Raw genomic sequence first — 22,166 nt, 5'->3', positions numbered from 1 at the left:
TATATGAATTGTTGCATTTTTTCAGTTGAATGCTGCAAATAGGGATGCTTAATTGCTATTGAGTTCAGTGAACCTGGAATTGTAAAAAAACAAAGTGTCAAATTAATGATGACACCCAGGTCACAGTAATTATAATAATAGCATAAAAGCTTTGGTGTCTCCGCCGCTGTGATACTCGTTCGCGTCAGTTTGTGCAACAGAGTGTGGCTGAATGCTCTTCAGTACAGACAGTGTAGCTGTTCTGAATGTGGCCTTATGAAATTAAATATTGTGTTTGGAGACATTGATTATTCATTATGAAATGAAGTACAGCATTGTGAAATAAAAGTACATTGTGCAACGAAATGTAAACCAACATTTTACCAACCAACACAAGTTTTAATCATTTATGTTATGTAATTTCATGTTGACTCTTTTATTTATTGAAATTTCACAGAGGTTGCGTTCTATACTTCAGAAACCACCAGTGAAATGTGAAAGCGACTACACTCATGCGCTATCAGAGAGATATGGCACAAAACTCAATTAAATATAGATGTTTTAAAGAAAGTGAATCATTCCCAGGCTAGGCTGCATTGCAAGGTGATAAAAATCAGTAGCTTTCTGGCTGGTGTTGTGGTTTGGACACCCCATCCGAGAGGTTTATTTCTGGCTCCTGTTGTGTTTTTACATCTGAGGTTGTAGCTACAGCTCTAAAAAAGCCACAGATGCCCACAACCCTCCCACCAATGCATTATACATGCCCATCTTGGGCAGATGTGTTTGGGGGAAGTCAAGACTCTTATGTTGTTGGTTGTCCTGCCAAAGGATAGAAGTTGAAGGGCAGTCATGTAGCTAAACTACAGATGACTGTCACTGATGTTTTTTCTCCGCTTCAGTGTTTCAGTGCTAAAATGACGCATAACATAGGCCAGAGTGGATTGAGTCACTTGTGTGCTGTGGGACATGACTGCAGGACTGTCTTTCCTTATGATGAGATATATAGGGGGAAATGCATTAAATATGTCAGATCCGTTCAGATAATGGAATTTACGGGTACTTACTCAGTCTAAAGTCTAAAGAGTTTCATGTATATAAGGCCATTGGTTCCATTATCATCATAATGTGTTCTGAACATTTTCAAAGTGACAGGTCTCTAAAAAGCCATTTTTTTGAAAAAGGACAAGCAAAACACACACACACACACACACACACACACACACACACACACACACAAACAGACACACACTCAGTTTGCTTATCCTACATGTAATGAAATATTTCCACCAAATGACCTGATGCAGAAATAGAACATCTGTGTCAGTCCAAAGATAATCCCAGATGAAATGAACTTTGCCTTCCACAGTCGTGGATGGGGCATGAAGGTCACAGAGTGCTGGGGTTGAATTACATGTGTGGGTAAATCCTCTCAGTTCAGGTGTCTCTTACTAGCCCTTTTTTCCCTTTCCCCTCTCATTTAATTACTTTTCCGAGGGTATTAATTCATACATGCTTCTTTTTAATCAATTGTTTTTTATTTAAACAGAAAGGCCCGAGCGCCCCAGCTGAAAACAGTTCTAAGCAAATTTACGCTTCACTCAATGAGCAGCCATGGCTGTTTTTAGCTGGGCTTTCTTTTGCAACATATCCCCAGGCTCTAGAGCATTGTTGCTTTCAGAAAATGCAATGTTAGCAGCATTCATGCTTGTTTGATGTACAAAAGATACACTGTAGGTATTTTCCTCCATCAAAATGACCTTAACAATGGTGCTGTTTTCCTTAGTGGCTACTGATTATATTTTGCCTGATATAAGTCATGCAAGGGTAAACAGTTGGGCAGCTAGATCCTTTAAATTTGTAAGCCAGACAGCTGAAAGGTAGTCGCTATTGTAGCGAACTAATACGAACTGTATATGAACTAGCCTGCTAGTGCTAGCCAAATACATGTTTGAACCAGTCAAATTTCTCATAGTGCATAACTGCAGTGACATTTGAGCACAGGATAAAGCCAAAAATGGTCAAAATAAAAACACAAAAATGTGGGTGGGCTGTAAGGTTTGGTGGTCAAGGTAAGGTATTGGATATAGGTCTACTGTCTATAGGTCTATAGTGGTGACAAACATCATCATTATTATTTTTAGGAAATATCAGGACGGTTCAGCCAGTTGGATTGAAGAATTGAATTGAATCAGATTTTCATGAATGTTTAATATTAAATATTAAACAACGCCTCATGTGAATGTTTTCTGATGATAGTGTCTGACGCGTGACTTTTGAAAAGGCTTGACTGTAGTTTTTAAATGTGAAAACAGCCCAAAAATAGGGAATGATTATGGTGTTAAAGGCTCCGTTGATCCTCTTAACACATCGCCTATTTCTTATTTCTCTCGACCGGTCAAAGTGAAATAATCACTGCCCCGGCCTAGGACCTGGCATCAGAGGCACCAGGCCGCGGCTTATCTTAGCGGGACTCAATGGAGAAGGGCTGAGCTAATGTAGTCAGCCACATAGGAGCTCATGATTAGCGCTTACTCAGCATGATCAAAGGGGACTTAATCACACACTCAACAGCCTCTGTGCAGCCCATGGGTTCAGTGGATTTGCTCAGTTTGAGTCTCCACTCCTTTATGCTGCTGCTGGCTGCTCACGGGCGTCAGGAGGGGTGTTTTGTCTTATGAGGGGCAAAGGACGCATTCAAAGCTGCATTGATTTTCTGTCCACCACAAGCAACCAAATGTTTGGTCTTACTTGAAGTCTCCTTCAAAAACTCCCCCCACCCTCCCTGCAACATACTGGGTGTTTACTGAATCAGTTTCCTTGTGTGCTTTTGTTTAAAACATAGTTGTTTCCTCTCTTCTCTCCAGGTATTCCATGTCCAATAATTGTGGCGTGGGCCATAGGAAAGCTGTACAATGAAAATGAACAGTAAGTGCCTGATTTTAGTGAAGAACACCAAAATGGCTCTAAGCTATCCTATGAAAGACAGCAGAAGCAGTCAACATTTACCAAACTTTCTTTGAGGGGGTCTGAGTCAGGCTTACGCAGATGATGACTCACTGTTTTCATTTAACACAGATTTCCTTTCCCGAATCCATGAATAGGGCTTAATCCATCCACTGACCATTTAAAGCTGAATTATGGAGATGTGGCCACACAAAGTGTCATCAAAATTACTTGAATCCGTTTTGCACTGAATTTGGTGATTTCAGAAGCTGTAGAATTGACTAGTTTTCTTTCAAATAAAAACAAAATACAAAGTAAGGGTTTCAAGAACAGGGACCCCCAAAATATCACAAAATGAGCATAAGTCTACCTGATACCAGTAATATGGACAAATCACTTATCTAATGAGTGGAGTTTGGTGTGAGTGGAGAGCGCACTGCCACTCTGGCCAGTTCTGGCTATGATTAGACACACCTGTATAGAAGGGTCATTCCATGTCATTACAACTAAATTGGGATAATCTTTCCACCAAACCATCTCAGAATTAGCTAATATTTTTTTCCCTTGACAAATACACTCTCAGATGACATCCAAAATTATAGCTTCCTACTTGCAAAACTTTTCTGTTTAGAATGTATTTCCTGTTCTTGAAAGCTACCTTTAAAGTAAGCATTTTTGAAAGCATCTTGAAAGGTAGTTTTCACAAGTACTAAATACATTCTAAACAGAAAAGTTTTGGGAGTAGGAAGTTACATTTTGAGATATGTCATCTAAGAGTGTTTTTGTCAAGACAAAAGATTATCAGCCAATTGTGGTGTGGTGGATTACCCCTAGCTACCTAAATGACATGGGATGACCCATAATTGATCTGGGTTGATGGTCAGACTTTGGCTCAGTTGAATGTTGTGTGATAAAGCAACCCCCCTGAGCCTCCACATTCAAAGCATGTACAATCATCCCCACCATGTGCTGTAAGCAGGCCCAGAGGAATGATGGCCTCTGACAGCTCCACAGGCCTTTTTTAACTATAACTAGGTAAGACATTGTTGTTGATGATGACATTGACCTGAGCAGGAGACGATTGCGAGCATGTCTAGTCTGCCAAGATCCAAGAGCTTCTTGTTCCTGCAGATAGTGGAGTTAGACCTGGACTCAGCTGGTGGAGTTAGACCAGGACTCAGATAGTGGAGTTAGACCAGGACTCAGATAGTGGAGTTAGACCAGGACTCAGTTGAATGCTGATGAATACTCTACCAACTAGGAATACAGTTGCCCACCACGGGGATACAAAACATGCAGCATCTGCACTTTTGTGAATACGTCTTAACTGTCCTTTTATCATATTATTGCCTTGAAAGCTGTTTGATTTAAAATTAAGAAGCCAAGCCCAGAGGAGCTGTTAGAACGATTCTTAACCGTTTTAAAAGCATACTCTGTTACACCGCCCCCTTCACCACCCCCCTTCCTCTGCTCTCCCACACATACTTCAGCTCTAATTGAATAAGGGAATAAAGAGAATTTCTTAAAATATAACAAGTGCTGAACCATGTGGGACTCCTCCACAAAGTGTGTGTTTTCTGTGTGTATTGGTGAGCAAGTGTGTGTGTGTGTGTCAATGTGTTTCTCTGTCTGTGTGTGTGTGTGTGTGTGTGTGTGTGTGTGTGTGAGAGAGAAAGAAAGAGAGAGAGAGAGTGAGAGAGAGAGAGAGAGAGAAATTGTACACTTTCTCTGAATGAATACCCTTGAATAAAGTGGCACAGCAAGGGCATTCTCCTGGAAATGAGACCCGTTAGTGTAGGCTTCCACCACTTAGAGTGGACTACTTTCTGACCAGTTGGGAACAGCCTGTGCTTGGTGGAGGAGTAATCTAGAGGGCAGTTATCCAATATTAATGCATATGAATGTGCTCTAACTGAATGTCTTAATAGAAAGTATGGGGCATATCAACATGTATCACTATTGCAACGTCCATCATGACCATAATGGCCATGTGTGAATATGGAGAAAAATGAAATACAAGCATTTGCATTGATTACAGTGTGTGCTCTTCTAATGCATATTATTCCTTTACCTATGCAATGTCCAAATACCGCCTCAGTCGTAGCACTGTAATACATCTATATCTATATCTATACATCTGCAACACAGTTTGACACAACATGCAGAGACAGCATGTACAAATGGCTATATCTTATGACTGTATTGTGGTTCGTGACTTGAATTTTATTACATGCAGATGCTGGTTTGGGAAGGAACCTGGAAAATACATAGACTATATTTATCAAGGGCCTGTGATCCTTGTTCTACTGGTGAGTGAAACACATCTGAAACTCTCCGTACTTCAATTCTGTGATATTTTTTAGAAAGCAGTTTGTCTATAATTTCTCCACTTCCTTCGTCACCGAATAAAAAAAAAATCATGTGACTCAGTCCTGCTGCGTGTTAGCATGCAGTCAGTGGAGGAAGCAAACCGCACGTGGAAGTGCTGCATGCGCACAATCTGAGCACAAACCAATTTCTGAATTGGCTGCTGAGGCAGATAACAGAGGCAGAAATGTGGCGGTGCTAAGTGGAGGCCCAGAGGATTGGCGGACCTCGAAATAGTTTCATTCTCATTTATCTGTTTGTTTTGCCAGCAGCCCTCTCGTGTTTTGCCTCATCAGCATACATGTAGGTCACGCATATCAGAGTACATGTAGGTCACACAGATGCATCGATTTGGTTTAGACTAGTGCTGTCAGTTTAACGCGTTATTAACGGCGTTAACGCAAACCCATTTTAACGCCGTTCATTTTTTTATCGCGAGATTAACGCGATTTTTTTTTTTATTATTATTATTTTTTTTTTTTTAGATTAACATTCTTTTTGGCCTCGCAAACTGTGTAGTAGGCTAACGTTACGGTTTGAGTGAATGGTGAGCGCGATACGGCGAAATGGATGATAAAAAGCTTCTGAATGGAAAGTTTACTTTTAAAAGTTGTGTTGTGCAAAAGAAGCGAGCTTCACTGTTGTCTGAAAATGCATGCAGGCAGCTGGCTGAAAGCAAAGAAGTAGTAGGCTTACCTTTTATTGGTAACCTAACTGTTACGGTTCATTGTTTCTGAAATAAGAGGCCTGACTGCTATGTTCCCGGCAAACTTGAAAAAAATAAAATATTAAGCCATGGTTTAACTGCACTATAGGCTGAGTCCTTGTTTACCTGAAATGTGCACTTTATAATTTTATTTTGTACCGCCCTGTTTGGCAATGTTGGTTTTCAATAAAATAAAACATTTGCTTAAAGCAAGCCAATCCACTTTTCCATGTTGATAAGGGCATCAAAATAAAAATAAAATGATGGAAAAAATAAATAAACGAATGGACATTTAGAATAGATACAAATTTGCGATTAATCGCGATTAATTTTGAGTTAACTATGACATAAATGCGATTAATCGCGATTAAATATTTTAATCGTTTGACAGCACTAGTTTAGACTTTATTTATTTATCTTTATTTAATTATCTTTAACTCTAGTCCTCCTTTGTTTGCTTCTCTAAATCATTGTCTTGTTCCTCTGCATTGGCAGACTGCTGTTCAGACGTCACAGTGCAACAGCATCTTAGCATTAGTAGATGGTCATATGCAATCCATTCCAAGATTTCGTTAGTTAAGTTGATTATACACTGTCATGTTAACAGCATTTTGTAGATGTTTTTCTGACAGTATATTCAGTAAGTACTACTTCTAGGCTACATATTACTTCCTTCCATTTTCTGTTATGTCTTTTCTCTATATTAATCAATGATATGCATTAATGATTCTCCTGCAAATCACCTTTGTTTTTCTTTGCCTTTTCCTGTGCTAGATCAATTTTGTATTCCTTTTCAACATTGTGAGAATTCTCATGACCAAACTGAGAGCTTCCACTACATCTGAAACTATACAGTACAGGTAAGATAGATTTAACCATTTCTGCTAAATAATTGTTATTTTCATTTAGTTAAAAACACTTTCACTTTGAAGAATGTTGAGATCTTTCAAAGATGATATCATGTACACACTGATGCTTCCATTCAGATGTTTTTGCAGATGGAAACATTAATTCTGGGTAATTGATCTGTAGGACCCTTGAGTCATGCATTAATTGATCTGTAGGACCCTTGAGTCGTGCATTAATTGTCATTAGTCCTAATGAAGCAAATCTGTTTACTGGAGACCGGGTTGCTCTTGATTAATTTTGAGCACATCACATCAGAGAGGTTTTGGAAATATATCTAGTTTTATCACCATAAATAATTAAAAACAAGTGTTTTAATGCGCTCTTGTTAGATGTGAAAATGAAGTATATCAAAGTGTCTTCACTCCCATAAATGAGGCAGAACATAAGGCCACCGTCATGTGTCTTACACACAGTACATGTCATTTACACAAAGAGAATGGGATATTTTAAGTGCAGTGGACTGTCATTGCTTATGTTGAAAGCATTAACGCTTTTTAACATCTTCAAGGAATCTAACATAAAACAAAAAAATAATTAGGCCATCTGCCTGCATTAACTCGAAAACATCTTCATCAGTTGGCCAAGCAAAGCTGAAAGACACTGAAAGTGTGGTTTTGGTTTGCACCTACATGACAATCTCTATAGAGGAGCCATCACGTATCAGAGACAGACTGTATTATAAATCATTGTATGGCATTCACCTGCACTGTAGATTGGGTGGTCATTAAAGATGTGCACGTAATACTAACCATTTCCTTTGGCTCAGCCTTTGGCTGTGTGTTAACATGGTACAGCTAGTGTCCCTTTAATTATTAGAGGAGAGACAGTGAGAGTCTTTAAGTGTTGTTAGATTCTGTTTTGGGTTCATAGTGAATGGCAGATAACAGAACGTACTGTTGTGCGTCTCACTGCTCTTTGCATCGCTGCACACAGGCGTGTTTTGCCAGGTGTAATAAGTGGGCTGTGCTCAGCAGTGGCTCCAACATGTCCTGGATAGAGGAATCCCTGAAGGACCATCTGTTTCCATTTGACTTTGTGCCTCTGTGATAAGCTCCAGAGACAAGTGTCTTCCCTTGCAGCTTTAGCCGTTTTTAGCTGTCTGTTAATAATGATTTTGACCTTTCCAGAACTACCCAGTGCCACTCATGTAATACCAGTTGCATAGCATACGCACAGTAGTCCTTCTAATACTGCAGCCTGCGTATGCTAATGTGCTGTAGTTTTTCAACCACATACGTCAGTATGTATCAGTATGACTGTTATTCCAAATCTGGACTTTACTGCACCACCTCATTCATTCTGTTCAGTGGAAAGCTCTTCACGTTAATAGCAATTACACTTTGATAGTGTGTGCAATATTCCTTTCCTGATGATTCGCCATTCCCCATTTACATAAGCTCAAGGAGTGCTTAGGAGTGCAGGAAGATTATGGCCATTTGTGTGATGGGTGCCACTCTCAGCAACTCAGTCTTCAGACTCAAACAGATTTGATTCTCTGTGTTATAGTGCAATACTGTACAGTATCTCCAAAGGCCAGTTTAGGGTTTGGGCAGTCTAGCTTTTTATGTACAGCAGACTTCCACTCCAACCTTGATTAAGTTACATTGTACAAGTACAAGTCCTTTGTATATGTTACCTTTTTGTTGGAGATGTGGGGCAGGAGCAAGCTTCTGTCTCTGTGAAATAATCAAACTCATGCTGCCATGGATGAATAACCCAATAAATGAAAGGATAACTGATGTTTATAGATTACTTACAGTTTTTCTCGATTGTTTTCACACATTTAGCGAATCATGGGTCAACTTCATCTAATGCTCACATCTACTTTGCACAGCAAGAGTCTTTTCTGGCGAATGGGTTAACTATTTCTCATTGCTTTCACACAAATTTCTTTGAGTTTTAACACACTTTTCAAAACAGTTAACACACTTCTCAGAGAAAGACACAAAACCTTATTGAATAACCATGTCAACACATTGCAGACACTTAGTAGCAGCCTACTGAAACTGCTCTCTATATTCTAAATATCGTCAGCACCTGTGTGAACTCGCTGTGCAAAACTAATCAAGTAGTTCTCAACCTCTAAAAGAGGTCAACAGATTTAAGTTGATACCAAGCATGTTTCGAGGAGGTCGCCACCAACAACCTCAGCAAAGACTAGGACGAGGACAAGGAAGAGGTCGTGGTAGAGGTAGAGGGGCCCCTGTCAGGGACGTGGCATTCGTGTAAGATGCTCTAATGAAATTAGGGCAAGAGTCATTGATCACGTAGTCAATCATGAGAGAGGCTGGCCAAAGGGTTCAGCCAAACCTGAGCCGTCATATCAATTGCATCAAATGACAATGACACTTTGCTGGCCTTTACAGTCAATGTACCGTACTGTATTTCACTGTATTTGCACTCTTGGCAACAACCATTTCTATACTTTTGTAAAGTGTGTTGCCACAATACAATGTATACTGTAGTTTCACTAAAGTAATTTACAATGAATTCTGATTACTTTATATTTACAGTATTTATAGCCTATTACACTATTTTTACAGAATCAACACACTGGCCCACACTGGTGGCAGGGGAGAATGTTCACTGCAGAACAGATTTGACCTTTTTACTGTATATTGAAACCTGTCATTTTGACTTCTTACAGAATATACATGCACTGCAATAAATAGTTTTGTGTCAGAATGTTTGCCATTTTGTACACAGTAGAGCAAATGTAAATCAATGGTCCTTGTTTAGAATATATTTTATAGTGTTTAGCAATACAAAAACAGAACTACAATATTTTACTGTATACAAATTTTCAGATTTCAAATACTTTCTGACAGTATATTCCCTAAGTAAGAGTGCTCAGTGCAAAACCCAAATTGTAGTATGTTGGCAGTGGTAAAATGTTCAATACTGTGAGGGTGTTGCACAAAAGTTGAAGTGATGGTTACAGAGGTTGATATTGATAGCTGTAGTTTGAATTTTGTTATCCATTGTTAAATAAATGAAAAAACATACATTTTCAATTGAGCACAAATTGTAGGTTTTGATGGAAATCTTCGGTTTTGATGGGTGTGTAATGAGTTTTGAGAAGGTGGTGTCATTCTGCAAACATCATATAGTGTTTTGGTCATTTCAGCTTCTGTTAAGGGCTGTGTGTGAGCTGTTTTGAAAAAGTAAACAGTGAATGGAAAAATGTGCCAAAGCAATCGAGAAAAACTGTAAGATTTCTTTAGTTTATGCCAGTGGTGATTGTATTAGTCGATTAACTGCAGATATTACCAGATGTTTCAGAGGAGCTAGATTTTATAATCATTGCAAATAGAGATCTGATGTACATAGAAATAGAATGGGTTTGTTCATCATTTTAAAGCATATTTGAATATATAAATGCTAAGGAGTGGCAAGGAGCTATCCTGTACCATAGAGGGCAGGACTGTGTCTGTTGGCAGTATTGAGGGAACCGAGTGATTAGTCACCCTGAGATTAGTGGCCTGTCCATGGTCACAGTGTGGCATCCGCTAGGGCCGGAAGACTTGACACTTTGAGACTGCGGATGTTCAGTCGGTACATCACCGTGTCACAAACCTAAAAATGCAGCTTCGGCAGGGGTTTGACCTCATGCAATCCCTCTTAAAAATGAATAAATATATATTTTAGATTGAAAAATTCATTAGTCTCTGCTGGTATACTTCAGATCGTCCAAATCCATCCTGGTTTAATCCCAAATCCCTATTGGTGTATTAACATCCATATCTTGTGCTTGGAGCAAGGCAGTAGTGGGGGAAGTCTTACTCCATGGCGGTTTTGTTCCGCAATATTCTATTTTTCTCCATTTCTCCATTTGCTTCAGTTTGTCTCACTACAATCCTGCAATGTTCAAGTAGTTGTACCTCCACTGAAGTATCTACCTAAACTGTTAGAATTTTATCAAATAACATTTCCTCCCTGTTTTGTTGTTTTCAGGAAAGCTGTGAAGGCCACCCTAGTTCTCCTGCCCTTACTTGGAATCACTTATATGTTGTTCTTTGTGAACCCGGGTGAAGATGACATTTCCCAAATAGTGTTTATTTATTTCAATTCATTTTTACAGTCATTTCAGGTAAGGATGTGTCTTTTTTTACCAATCCACCTATGATCTTTATGTGGTGACCACTGTAAACTATAAACATTTGAAATACATTTTGATACATGTTTCATGATAACAGGTATAATACACGTGCACATTAGCACTGGGTCGTATCAGGGTGTTACGTTATACCGGGGTGTTTAGAAGTCCCGAGGGGTATGATTTTCAAAACCGTCAAAAGTACACTCCACTCCACTTTCTACTATCAGTCGCAAGCAGGGCTAATATTTAATATAACTCACGCAATCTCACCTATGTTCTTATGTGCTCACACTCACGTTACTGTAGATTAGTTAACTACATTTTCCATATACCCTTTGGGTGAATCCGTTGTGTGTTCTGCGACGATGAAGTGCTGAAATAAATGAAGGGTGATCTTTTGAACTCTTCAACAAGGAGATGTCTCCACATTTCCCTAGCACTCAACTTCCACACTGATGACCCCGTTTAGTCTCAGACGAATCCGGAGTTTACAGTGCATGATGGGTAACGCTGACTTGTCGGTATCTGCGGAAGTGTCCTCAGGTCCTCCAGCAAGGTCTGCTGAATCTATGGAAGAAGGGCATCTCATCTATTCATTATTCTATGGCCCATAAGTATTTAAACCCAGCAAGACTGGTCTAAGTAGGCTAATTGCTTATTAGACACACAGCATTGTAGGCTAGACAATGTCATACATGCCACAATGACTTCTGTCACCAGCAGCTTAAAAAAAAAAAAAAAATGTATGAATGCCGTCATGTACCTTATATCCTGCTGAAATGTCAGGAAGATATGAAGGTATGAAAAAATAGATACTGCCCAAGCCTAGTGCTCAGTACACTTGCTCTATTTGCACAATGTCAGTTTTAAAGAGAGGCAGTCATGCTGCATGGCGCACTTGTGATCACAAGGTTAATGCTGATCAGAACTCATTGTGAGCACACATGTGGAGGTGGGCGCTAGTGGAGTGGGCTAGTCTTGTGACAGGTAAAAAGCAATCAGCACGCATTACAGTTAGCTTCCACCACATGTGGGAGGTAAACTATTCTCCATTTTTATTTTTTATTTTTTTGAAAGAGAGAGAGAGAACAAGAGACAGAGTGAGTGTGTGTGTGTGTGATAGAGAGAGAAAGAGAGAGAGAGTGTGTGTGTGAGAGAGAGCGAGCAAAAGAGAGAGAGAGAGAGAGAAAGAGGGAGAGTGTGTGTGTGTGTGTGAGAGAGAGAGAAACGGGGGGAGAGATATCATCATTCATGCACCATGCGTAGGATAAGGGTCTGTGCAGAGTGTTGGGTACATTACCAAAATTATGATGTACGTAATTGCTGTTAAAAACTCTCCAACATGTTGAATCATCCACACGCCAGTTGAGGACATGTTAGAGAGTACACAAGTGGCAGTTGCATGGAAAATACTCCAGTCTGGTTAATTGAGAATTGTGAACTTAAAAGGTGGGCAGTTTACGCCATTAATATGTAAATGCACTGCATCAGTGCAAGCACTCCTATTTTTTGAGGATCGAATGCGAGTAGAATGGGTTTGAGGCCTGACGTAATACATCTGTGTTGCAAAGCAGTTTGAAGAAGTGCTGAGTACTTGTGTTCGCGTGTGCTGTGTGCTAGTTCCCCAGGCGATAGTGACAAAGCCGGACAACAGCAGCGAGATCATCTCTTTCTTACTAAAGTCGACTCAGAGGGTTGGTGCTTTTGCCAAAACACTTCACATGTCTTTAAATGCCAACTAAAAAATAACCTTTGACGCTTCTCAGACTTTTGCTTTTCTGATTTGTTATATCTGTCTTGATCTTCTTACGCTGTTGCGTTTTCGCCTTTGTCATGAAGTAAATTCGCTTTCCCTAAAGACCTGTGGTTGGCTTGCCATCTGCTCTGTTTACTAGACTAAGACAAAGGGCCTGCTTAAAAATCTGCTTTTGGTGGACTAGAATGCCCTGTACACAGTTCAAGTGAATCATCTATCATGTTACATTAATGATGTACAATATACCATGACTAAGTTAGAGAGTGTGGTCTTTCATTTTCCCCCTTCAGATCAGCAAATCGGAGATTTTAACAAGACAACTCGTTCATCTGGAGCATGCTATACACGTCCAAATCATTCAGGCAGTTATCAGTACATTTGCATAAGTCATATTTTCTTGCTGTCCATGGCTCTCTTTTCTGAACTGGATTAACCACCTCATTAATATTTCCTTTTATAACTCAGTTAATCTTTCAGGCCTGTAATGCTATAATTGGTCTCTGCTGATGCTCTTTTTTCCAAATCTTCCAATTCCTTTTCTCAAATTTCGACAATAGTGTCTCCACAAAAACAAGTAGGGTAGCCTGATGATCTTATGAACGAATCCCAACATTTCTAATCCCAGTTCTTTTTTTAAGGGGGTAGGGGAGCACTTCAGGCTGCCCACATCCTGTTGGTGAAGTGCCTCAGTGCAGCCTGGTGTTCTTGCTTCAGTATGGTTTACAGTCATGGTTATTTGCATAATTCTCCACCAAAATATGTTATTTGCAAAGCAGATCCCGACTCCATTAAGCTCAATGCCCTTTATCCGCTTCCTTTGTCAGACCGTTTTAATTTTCTTCCCCCCTAAAGGCGCATCTGGTGTCATATGACCAGTGAGCAAAAGAGACTAATTTGTCTTATTCTCCTTTGTGAGCGCAGTCTTTGCTGCAGTGGGCATGGGATGTGTTATAGGCTACTCCTCACTTCCAGCATCACAACCCCCAACCTTATTCAGGTCGAGATGCAGCATTATTTAAACCAAAATACAGCTCGGTGCAAAGAGTTTTGTTTTCCCCTCAAAACATTTGATAGGAGCTGCCTTTGATGGTTTGCTGAAAGCCCCCCACAGCTAGCTGACACCTCAGTTTCAGGATTTGCCAATTATTTATGGCTTGGCGTTGTCGTGTGTCCGGATGCGTTTGCCTTCACCTCATTCGCACGCCCGAGCAGAGCTGAAAGAAATAAATCTCTCTTTTCAGCCACGCCATGTCAGAGGTCTGCACCGCAGTGCCCCGCTTGCATTATGACTGTTAATGCAGCATACAGGGAATACTTCAGCCTGGTTTGGAGAACTGTTCATACTGAATTAAACATAGTACAATAGCACAGATGTTGATGAATACATCTACATTTCAGTCTGTTTTTCAGGACGTTACGTCATGTATGAAGAAGTGTGTCGGAATGTATGATTTAACTTGATACAGTTTTAGAAATATGTGGGTACATTGGAGTGATGTGCTAATGTGTGTGTTTTTTTCCTACAGTGGTAATGAGAGACCTATAGTTCCATGGCGGCTGTGTTGAGTGTTGAGATTGGATGGGCAATAATCTTTTGTTATTGTTTTCCAGGGCTTCTTTGTGTCAGTATTTTACTGCTTCCTTAATGGAGAGGTAGGTAAACACTGAGTGTAATTTCATGCATGAGTTCACTGGGTGGCAGGTCTGTCAATAAGCATGGCCAAGAGGCCATTTGGAACACATAAAGCCTCCTTACCCACAATCCCTCACTGCCTCAGATGGAGCAGGGCAACCCATTATTATCCCAGAAGCCATTTACACTAAACACAAGAGTGCAGATTAACAGTTACCAGTCCCATCCCCATCTCCTTTATAGGCACATTAGCCAAGAGAAGACATTTCATGTTTTTGTTTGTTTGTTGGTTTGTTAATTCATTTCATTTAGGATATTATCATCTCTATTGCCTTGTGCTATCATTCTTGTGTGTGTGTTCGTGTTGGTATGTATACAATACAAGATATAAGGCCACATGTATCAACACCACACATGCTGAACACTTATCTACGCATTAAAACGATATTTATGTAAAGATACTTGCTGGGAAAACATGCATAACTCATGGTCTCGAGGTGACGTACGCATAATATTTGTGATGTGCAGATTGGCGATACCAAGAGGAATTAACGATAATGCGCGTAGGCTAAATGGTCTGAGTTTCACTCAATTCTGCAGACAGTCTCATGCACGTATTGTTTTAATTGTGTTGCCTATTACTGCTGTAACTAAATTGTCAGCATAGCTATCATGGCAGGGAAAAGGATTGTGCGGTTATCTTCAAGGTATATTTAACAATACGAAGGCCATTATTGAAATGCATTCAGGTGTCAGGTTTTCCTAATGGAATCAGTGTAATTGACTGTACTCCAGAGAAAATGATCAGTTTGATAATCGAAAAAAAGTCAAAGTAATGTTAAAGTAAGTCTGTTAAAGTAATACCCAAATTATTTAAGTTTCCAGTATGACACCATGCAACCTCCTGGATGATTAATTCATTCTTTGTTAAAGCACTGTACAGCACAAATCGCAAAAAGAAGTTTGTGATATCAGTAAGAATACGTTGTCAATACATCAATTTATCTGTCACTTTATTTAGCATATTAATCCTAATTTGACTTTGAACCCATACAGTATGTGAACCACATGTCAGCTGATTACCCTAATTAATTCGCAGGATGCGCAGCAAGATAATTTAAAGTTAATTTATAGGCGCCCGTCAACCCATATAAGGACAATAATGGCAGTGGACGTTAAGTGCGTCCATGATTTATACTGATTTTACTCATGTTCAGATTATGAGGAGTTGTGCGTACATTGTGTTTCATAAGTCTGACCAAAAACCTATGAACACAAGTCATGGGATTTGTGCATACACATGTTGTACGCACAGATTGATACATTTGGCCCAAAAAATTATATTTTAGAAATGCCATTGAGTGGGGATGAAACAGCTGGATGTTAGAGGCCTGATGTTATGTCCATTAAATGTATCCCATCATATATGCATTAGGCAGGAATTATCATCTGGGAATGGCTTAATGCCCCATTCCTCATTTCTGTTGGCTGTTGTGACATGACAGGAATACAACAGAATGGCTCTCCTGAGGAGTGCTATAGGGGACAATAAACCTTCAACTGTGTAGTTGCATAATAAATTATGTATATACATACCATCTTGATGGAACTTTGTTGTTCTTTGACCATTATTTGTGGCCATAAGGCATCATAAGTACTTATTAATGAGGACTTAACTGTCAGGATCAATTTGAATCAGTAAAGACAGTATGTACTTCATTATTACCTAGATTGCAATTTAATGCAATTAAGGGCTCATTCAAGAAGAGAAAAAAATAGTCTGTATTTGATTTGAAGATGAAAGACTTCCCTTGCAAACGCTCAGGAAAAGGAGTTTTCAGGGCAGCCCTGTTTAAATCCAGATGGAATCTTCTTTTGTATTGCTCTTAAAGCTCCGGCGCCCGCAGCAACTCTCTGTGTGGAGCCGTCTCCCCCCCTGTCTGTGGGAGAGATCCGCTCAGCCGCTGATCATTCGGTTAGAGGCCGCTTTGTCATGCTGCATTAAAGTCGCATTGCTAAGAAAGGGATCATGAATCAAGCAAGGGTTAAAGGGCCACCTACAGACCTAAGGGCCATACAGCAGCAAAGCAGATGTGCCCACTTCACCAGAGCGGAATGAAGGAGGCTGTCCCCAGAACAGAGATGCTTTGGTTGAATCTGTCCATCGTCTGTGGTTTGTTTTCAGCCCGACGGTGTCTCAGCCTTTGACTAGACCCAATAGGAGGAGGAACCGGTCATCAGACGTTTTGTCTTCTCAGAGTGTAACACCTGTACTGATGCGGAGCAGGAGCTCATCTGTTTTCCCCTCTCATTTTTTTTTCTCTGTTGCATTTCTGTTTTCATGTCACAGGTTCGCTCGGCTGCCAGGAAAAGGTGGCACCGCTGGCAAGACAACCACCAGTTGCGTGTGCGGGTGGCACGTGCCATGTCCATCCCCACTTCCCCTACGCGCATGAGCTTCCACAGTATTAAGCAGACCACTGCGGTGTGACCTCTGCGGGCCCCGGCCGGCTGTCTCTTTTCATGCAGATTTGCTGTAAGCGATTACACCAACCGTGAGTGAGTGAGAGACCGGCTGAAAGTGTCCATGCCAGCAGTCCATACTGCAGATTGGTTGGGAAATGCCACTGTACTGTGTGTATGCATCTGAGGCTGTGAGATTAAGAATGAACTGAACATTAAGGACTAGGAATCACACACTGGTCTTTTTATCCTACGGTTGTCTGTGTCTCTGTGTGCTATTTCATACCGTCCAATCCAGCATAGTTCCTGCTGCAGCATATAGTTTTGAGAAAAAAAGCAGCTGGAAGTCAATACACATTTGATTTCGCAACAGACCCGCCACCCTTCATCAGATAAATGTTGGTATTACGATATTTATCCATTTTCTGCTGTTTTTCACTCACAAATAGCTTCAACAGAAAGCTAAGGAAATTTTACGAAAGCTGTTTGCCTTATTGAGGATTATCTTGTCAGTGTATAATGCTCCATTGTCAGATTAATATTACATCCCATGTCCTGATCTCGTAAGGACAATACTGATACCGTAAGATATTGAAGCTACAGCGGGTTGGCTTTGCACACTGACTGAGAATTAATGCGGGGAGAAAACAATGTGTCTGGCCTATTCATATGCTCTATCATCAGCAACTAAAATGCCAGTCTGTACAAACGGAAAGCCTTCACAGAGACAGATCCTTGGCACCTCTGTAGTGATATAATATTGAGCCGAAAAATATTGCGATACTACAGTGAATCGATTTCGTCTCCGTTAGTTCACCTCTAGTTCATGTGCACATTGAAAGCAGGTGGTGGTGGAGTGGTGTGACGGATAGCCAAGTCCAGGGAAATATAGCAAGAAACTGCCAACGTCACCTGCAGCAGCTTTTAGATGTCCTAAACTTTTAACAGCTGCCTTTTATATCACTTTTTTGTCCTCATTGTCAAAACTGTGGCAGGGTTACATAAGCCCAGTGGCGGGGAGTTCATGGAAAGTGTTACCTGAGTTCTGTGCTGCCTGTCTCATTTGATGTTCCACTTTGTTGTCAAAGCCCCAGGGCAAGATGGACGTGGATAACTGATTTCCCTCTGTGTGAATCAGGCTCCCCTTGGTTTCTATTATTTCCATTATTCTGGACAAACGTTTCTTGGGATCTGATTGGACAGCCCAGGCCGCATCCTCCACAAACCAGTTTTGTTTTTTAAGTCGTCTTTGATATCGAAGAGGGACAGAGTAGATTAAAGGCTTTTCAGTTTTCGAATCCATCAGTTCCGACTTTAATCAGTGGCAAGTTAAGCTCTGTGATTCAGGAGAGACATCTTTATGCAAGTGATCTCTGGTATTAAGGAAGGCCCTTGTCCTCAGCAGGGCAGAGTGCCCTTTTGCAGACATTAGAATTCCATTGCAAGTGAAATGTTTTAGTAGTGAGCTCATCAGTACAATAGGACATTACTTTAAGTGTTTGTTGCAAAATATTAAAAAATGGCATGATTTCAGTTGTAAGTTATATACAATACAAGAAGCAACACCAATTTTCACTATCGTATTTCCCAAAGAAAATGGATATATGGATCACCCTTTCTTTGATTTAGCTGTTGTGTGGCATGTCTAGTTGACATGTTTTTCTTTTTTCATTTCATTGCTTTCATATTTGTATGCCACTCACGTTTAAAAGATTTTGTCATGTACAATGTTGACATTGTTTTCTGATTGTTGGCCATGGACTGCTATGATACAACACATTCAACCAACTACATACAGTAAATGGTGCAACTCGTTTAAGCTTTTAATTGATGAATGAACTAGCAACTAGTTGTATTCATTGTGTTGTCATACTGTTTAGTGTCTGTAGCTTTATTTCTTCTTACAATTCAGCATTTTAAAGGAAAGAAATATAGACATCAGAACAAAGCATACTTGGAGTTTGTCCAAGCAAGTCTAATGACCCTTCAGTTAGTGTATTTAGCCTCCGCAGTGCTTTCATAGGAAATGTATGTTTTGGTCCTATTCATGTTGATATTCTAGGTGGAGATTTAGCCAAAATTTGTCAACAGCCAAACATGACAGTTTTGTAGACATTGCCCTTTTTTGTCTAAATGGTGTAGTCATGGCACTATATTGCGTCATTACTCCTGGAATTATTCAGTGAGTCATAGATCATTTATTTTAATTTAATTTAATTGGATTGGATTTGTTTTTGTATACCATTTGTCTTGGGTCTTTGACATGGTATGTTTACATTGTTTATGAACATAAACGTTCTTCTTAATTATTGTTAAACCAATGTTTCATTTCCTCAAAACCTGTTATTTAATATATTGCAAGTGCATTCATTGCAAACTTAGACACCACAGAATGTTCCCAATTATAAACACAAGTACTGTTTTACCTGCAGTGGGCTGCTTTGTGGCTGAATGGATTGACTACATCCCTCCGCCCATAGGTCCATTCACACGTACGTTGCCAGTAGGAAAATAGGTACTGTAGGTTGTACATATGTAATGATAACTCTCTGGTTTTACATTAAAAATGAAATACTGTGAAGTGAATTGTGAAGTCTCTTTGATTTATCAAACGAAAGAGATTTGGGGTATGGGAATCTCCAATATCAGAATTGTTTATTTTTTTCATTTTTTTCTTAACTCAGATCACTATTACTGTACATAAATACACTTGTATTGCTCCTTATAGATACTGAATAATTAACTATTCAGCCTATTTGGTTTGTCTAGATCCTGCAGGTGCCTGAGGATGCTCAACACAACATCATTAGACAGGTGAATAAAGCTGACAACATTGACCCACGTGACATTAACTTTAACAGAAAGAAAAGTCTGAAAACACAGCAAGATTGAAGATAGTTCAATGCAATGCAAGTTACTCCACAACAGCCACCACCCAGCACTTATATTCTCAAACCTTTTTTTCTGCTTTAATGCTATTGTGTTGGGCAGCCTTAGGTCACCATTCAGTCCCAGCTGAAGACTAATTGGACCAAAGATGTTCAGTATACCAGAATATATTGGATTTTGTATTTGTATTGTGTTGTACACTTTGAGAGTTCCATGTTCTTTTTATGGTACCACACAGTGATACTTAACTATCTGTGTCTCGGTCGTTTTTCTGAGATGAAAGTATGTGCAATGTTAATATTTGTCAGTGAGTAGATGTGTGTAAAACTGCCATTGATGCCTTAAGTACGACAGTGTAAATAGAATGTTTGTTAATAGTGTATTCCAGTGATTGTGTTGCATTTCTACAAGGATGTAAGTTAACATCAACATTTAACTAAATAAATAAATTATGGTCAACGATGTTTTGTGTTGTTTTTGCATATAGTTCCATTTTTTAGGCCACGGGTGAAATCCAGGGCATTACATTTCGAGGTTTCTGAGAAATGAATATTTGTTTCTGAGAAATCATGTGAGCAAATAGATAAATACGGTCGATGATGTTTTGTGTTTGTTTTTAGTTCCAATTTTTTTGTCATGTAGATATATTAGGCCACGGGTGAAATCCGGGGCCATTACATTTCGAGGTTTCTGAGAAATGAATATTTGTTTCATGTGAACAAATACCTCTTTATACATTAATGGTGACACATTGGTACAGAGGAATACAAGCCAAACCTCATTCTGCAGCATGTATACACTTGAAGTAAACAGGGGGAAGAGATTTGCGCATTTACTAATTTAAGAATCCGCTTTATTAATCCAATTTTATTCCTCGTCATTGCTCCTGTACATCTAGATGACCTTAAGTTAACATGAGTGAAAGAAAATTACATTTCATGGCAGCACTCAGCTCCATGACATTGTGGCAATGCTTGCATGAGTGCAGATGTTGGTCACGGATGTGTCTTAAGACGGCCCTGGGAGGAGGAGACCCAGGTTATGTAATGCCTATGCAGATTCAGTTTCATGCCATGTCTTCTGGGAAGGGGGAAGTGGAGCAGAAAAAGCTCCCAGTGTCCAGTGTACTTAGTCCTCTCAATGATCTACTTCCCCCCCAACAATTAAGAGGATCTTTGGGGCAAATCAGTATGAAGTTGGATGTGTGTGTGTGTGTTTGTTTATGGATGTTCATGTATGTGTGCACTGCATGCAAAAGTCCTCCAGGCTTCCCTTCTCCATCCAACTTGTCATCGCTGAGTTTAACCCCTTTGATTTTCTTATTTTGCTGTGAGCATGTTAATACTCGCATTTCCTCATTTTGTGGGCTGCGTATGATCTCATATGATTTTTTTTGTGTATGTGTGTTGGTGTGTTTTCTGGAGAGCACAAGACACTGACCAGAGTATCTTGCTTGTTGTTCTTGTGTCACCTTTGCCTTTTAAGTCAGTGGCCTACAGGACACAAGGCTCTGTCAAGACACAATGTCTGAGTTTTTTTTACCTTAGAAATTTGGCTGTAGAAGAATCCTGCACCCTCTGTGACAGCTGGCCAGTTCCAGTGTGGTAAAATGTGCCTACATCTACCAGAAATTGGTAGTGGTCAGGAATAAAAGTACAAAATACTCCCAAAAGCGGCTGTTGGTGTGAAGTGAGCACATTTTGCCATAATTACAAGTGCTGATTCTTTTCTTTATTTTGATGTCAAGGTTGTGTGATTGTCATCTATAGTATGTGTGCTGACTAATCATTTTCTTTAAGGTAAGCACCACATGAGGACACTTTGCTCTTTCATAACTAGGGGACAATGGACAAACGCATGTCCTCACTAGAACCTTTGGTAAGTTCTCAGTAAGAGGATTTACTTAGAACCGGATGAAGAGAACTTAGTAGAAAAGTAGAACAGTTAAACTCGACTGGTCGCTCAAGAATTTAACAATAGATCTAGAATTTGACTGTACTGCAGTAATACGTTGGACCACATGATGCTAGCATACCCTTCATACAAGCAGGATCTACTTGAGAGACCACATACATACTGTACATCTGTGTAAAGCAAACTTTACCTTCAACTCTAGATGGCAGTAAAATCCACTCGAATATCTCAAATTAGTAAAAGTAAGTTTCCCTTCAGTGCAGCCACATTACTGGTCACCATCCTCACATCCCCCTTTGTGTACTGTGATTTTTTTTTAACTTTAATTGCCCATATTACTATAGTCGGATCTTTGTGTCCCTAATGAAAAGGAAAAGAGCTACTTTATAATTTTTTATCTGGATGTGCTAGCGTGCCTTAATCCTGAAGATGAATCTATGCCTTACATTACTGTCAGACTTAGTCATTTTCGTACGTGTGCATTCCACACCACAGACTAAAACACATG

General features: G+C 39.8%; 1 protein-coding gene across 3 annotated transcripts in view; it reads left to right on the top strand.

Annotated features, from left to right (window-relative positions):
• LOC105900533 (corticotropin-releasing factor receptor 2) overlaps positions 1–20,206 on the top strand; it is a 62,446-nt gene extending 42,240 nt beyond the window's left edge. For all 3 annotated transcript variants that reach the window (XM_031562892.2, XM_042703707.1, XM_012827854.2), the window contains 6 exons: positions 2,844–2,904; positions 5,159–5,231; positions 6,770–6,855; positions 10,859–10,994; positions 14,371–14,412; positions 16,743–20,206. In XM_031562892.2, the coding sequence (XP_031418752.1) occupies positions 2,844–2,904; positions 5,159–5,231; positions 6,770–6,855; positions 10,859–10,994; positions 14,371–14,412; positions 16,743–16,883 (539 nt within the window). In that variant the 3' untranslated portion in view covers positions 16,884–20,206. The remainder of the gene's footprint in view (positions 1–2,843; positions 2,905–5,158; positions 5,232–6,769; positions 6,856–10,858; positions 10,995–14,370; positions 14,413–16,742) is intronic.
• Positions 20,207–22,166: the final 1,960 nt, after the last annotated feature.

This window comes from Clupea harengus, chromosome 25 (genome assembly GCF_900700415.2).
Source record: "Clupea harengus chromosome 25, Ch_v2.0.2, whole genome shotgun sequence".
NCBI classification, from domain to species: domain Eukaryota; kingdom Metazoa; phylum Chordata; class Actinopteri; order Clupeiformes; family Clupeidae; genus Clupea; species Clupea harengus.
The sequence above is the reverse complement of the archived record's forward strand: the minus strand, read 5'-3'. Positions and strand labels throughout refer to the sequence as shown.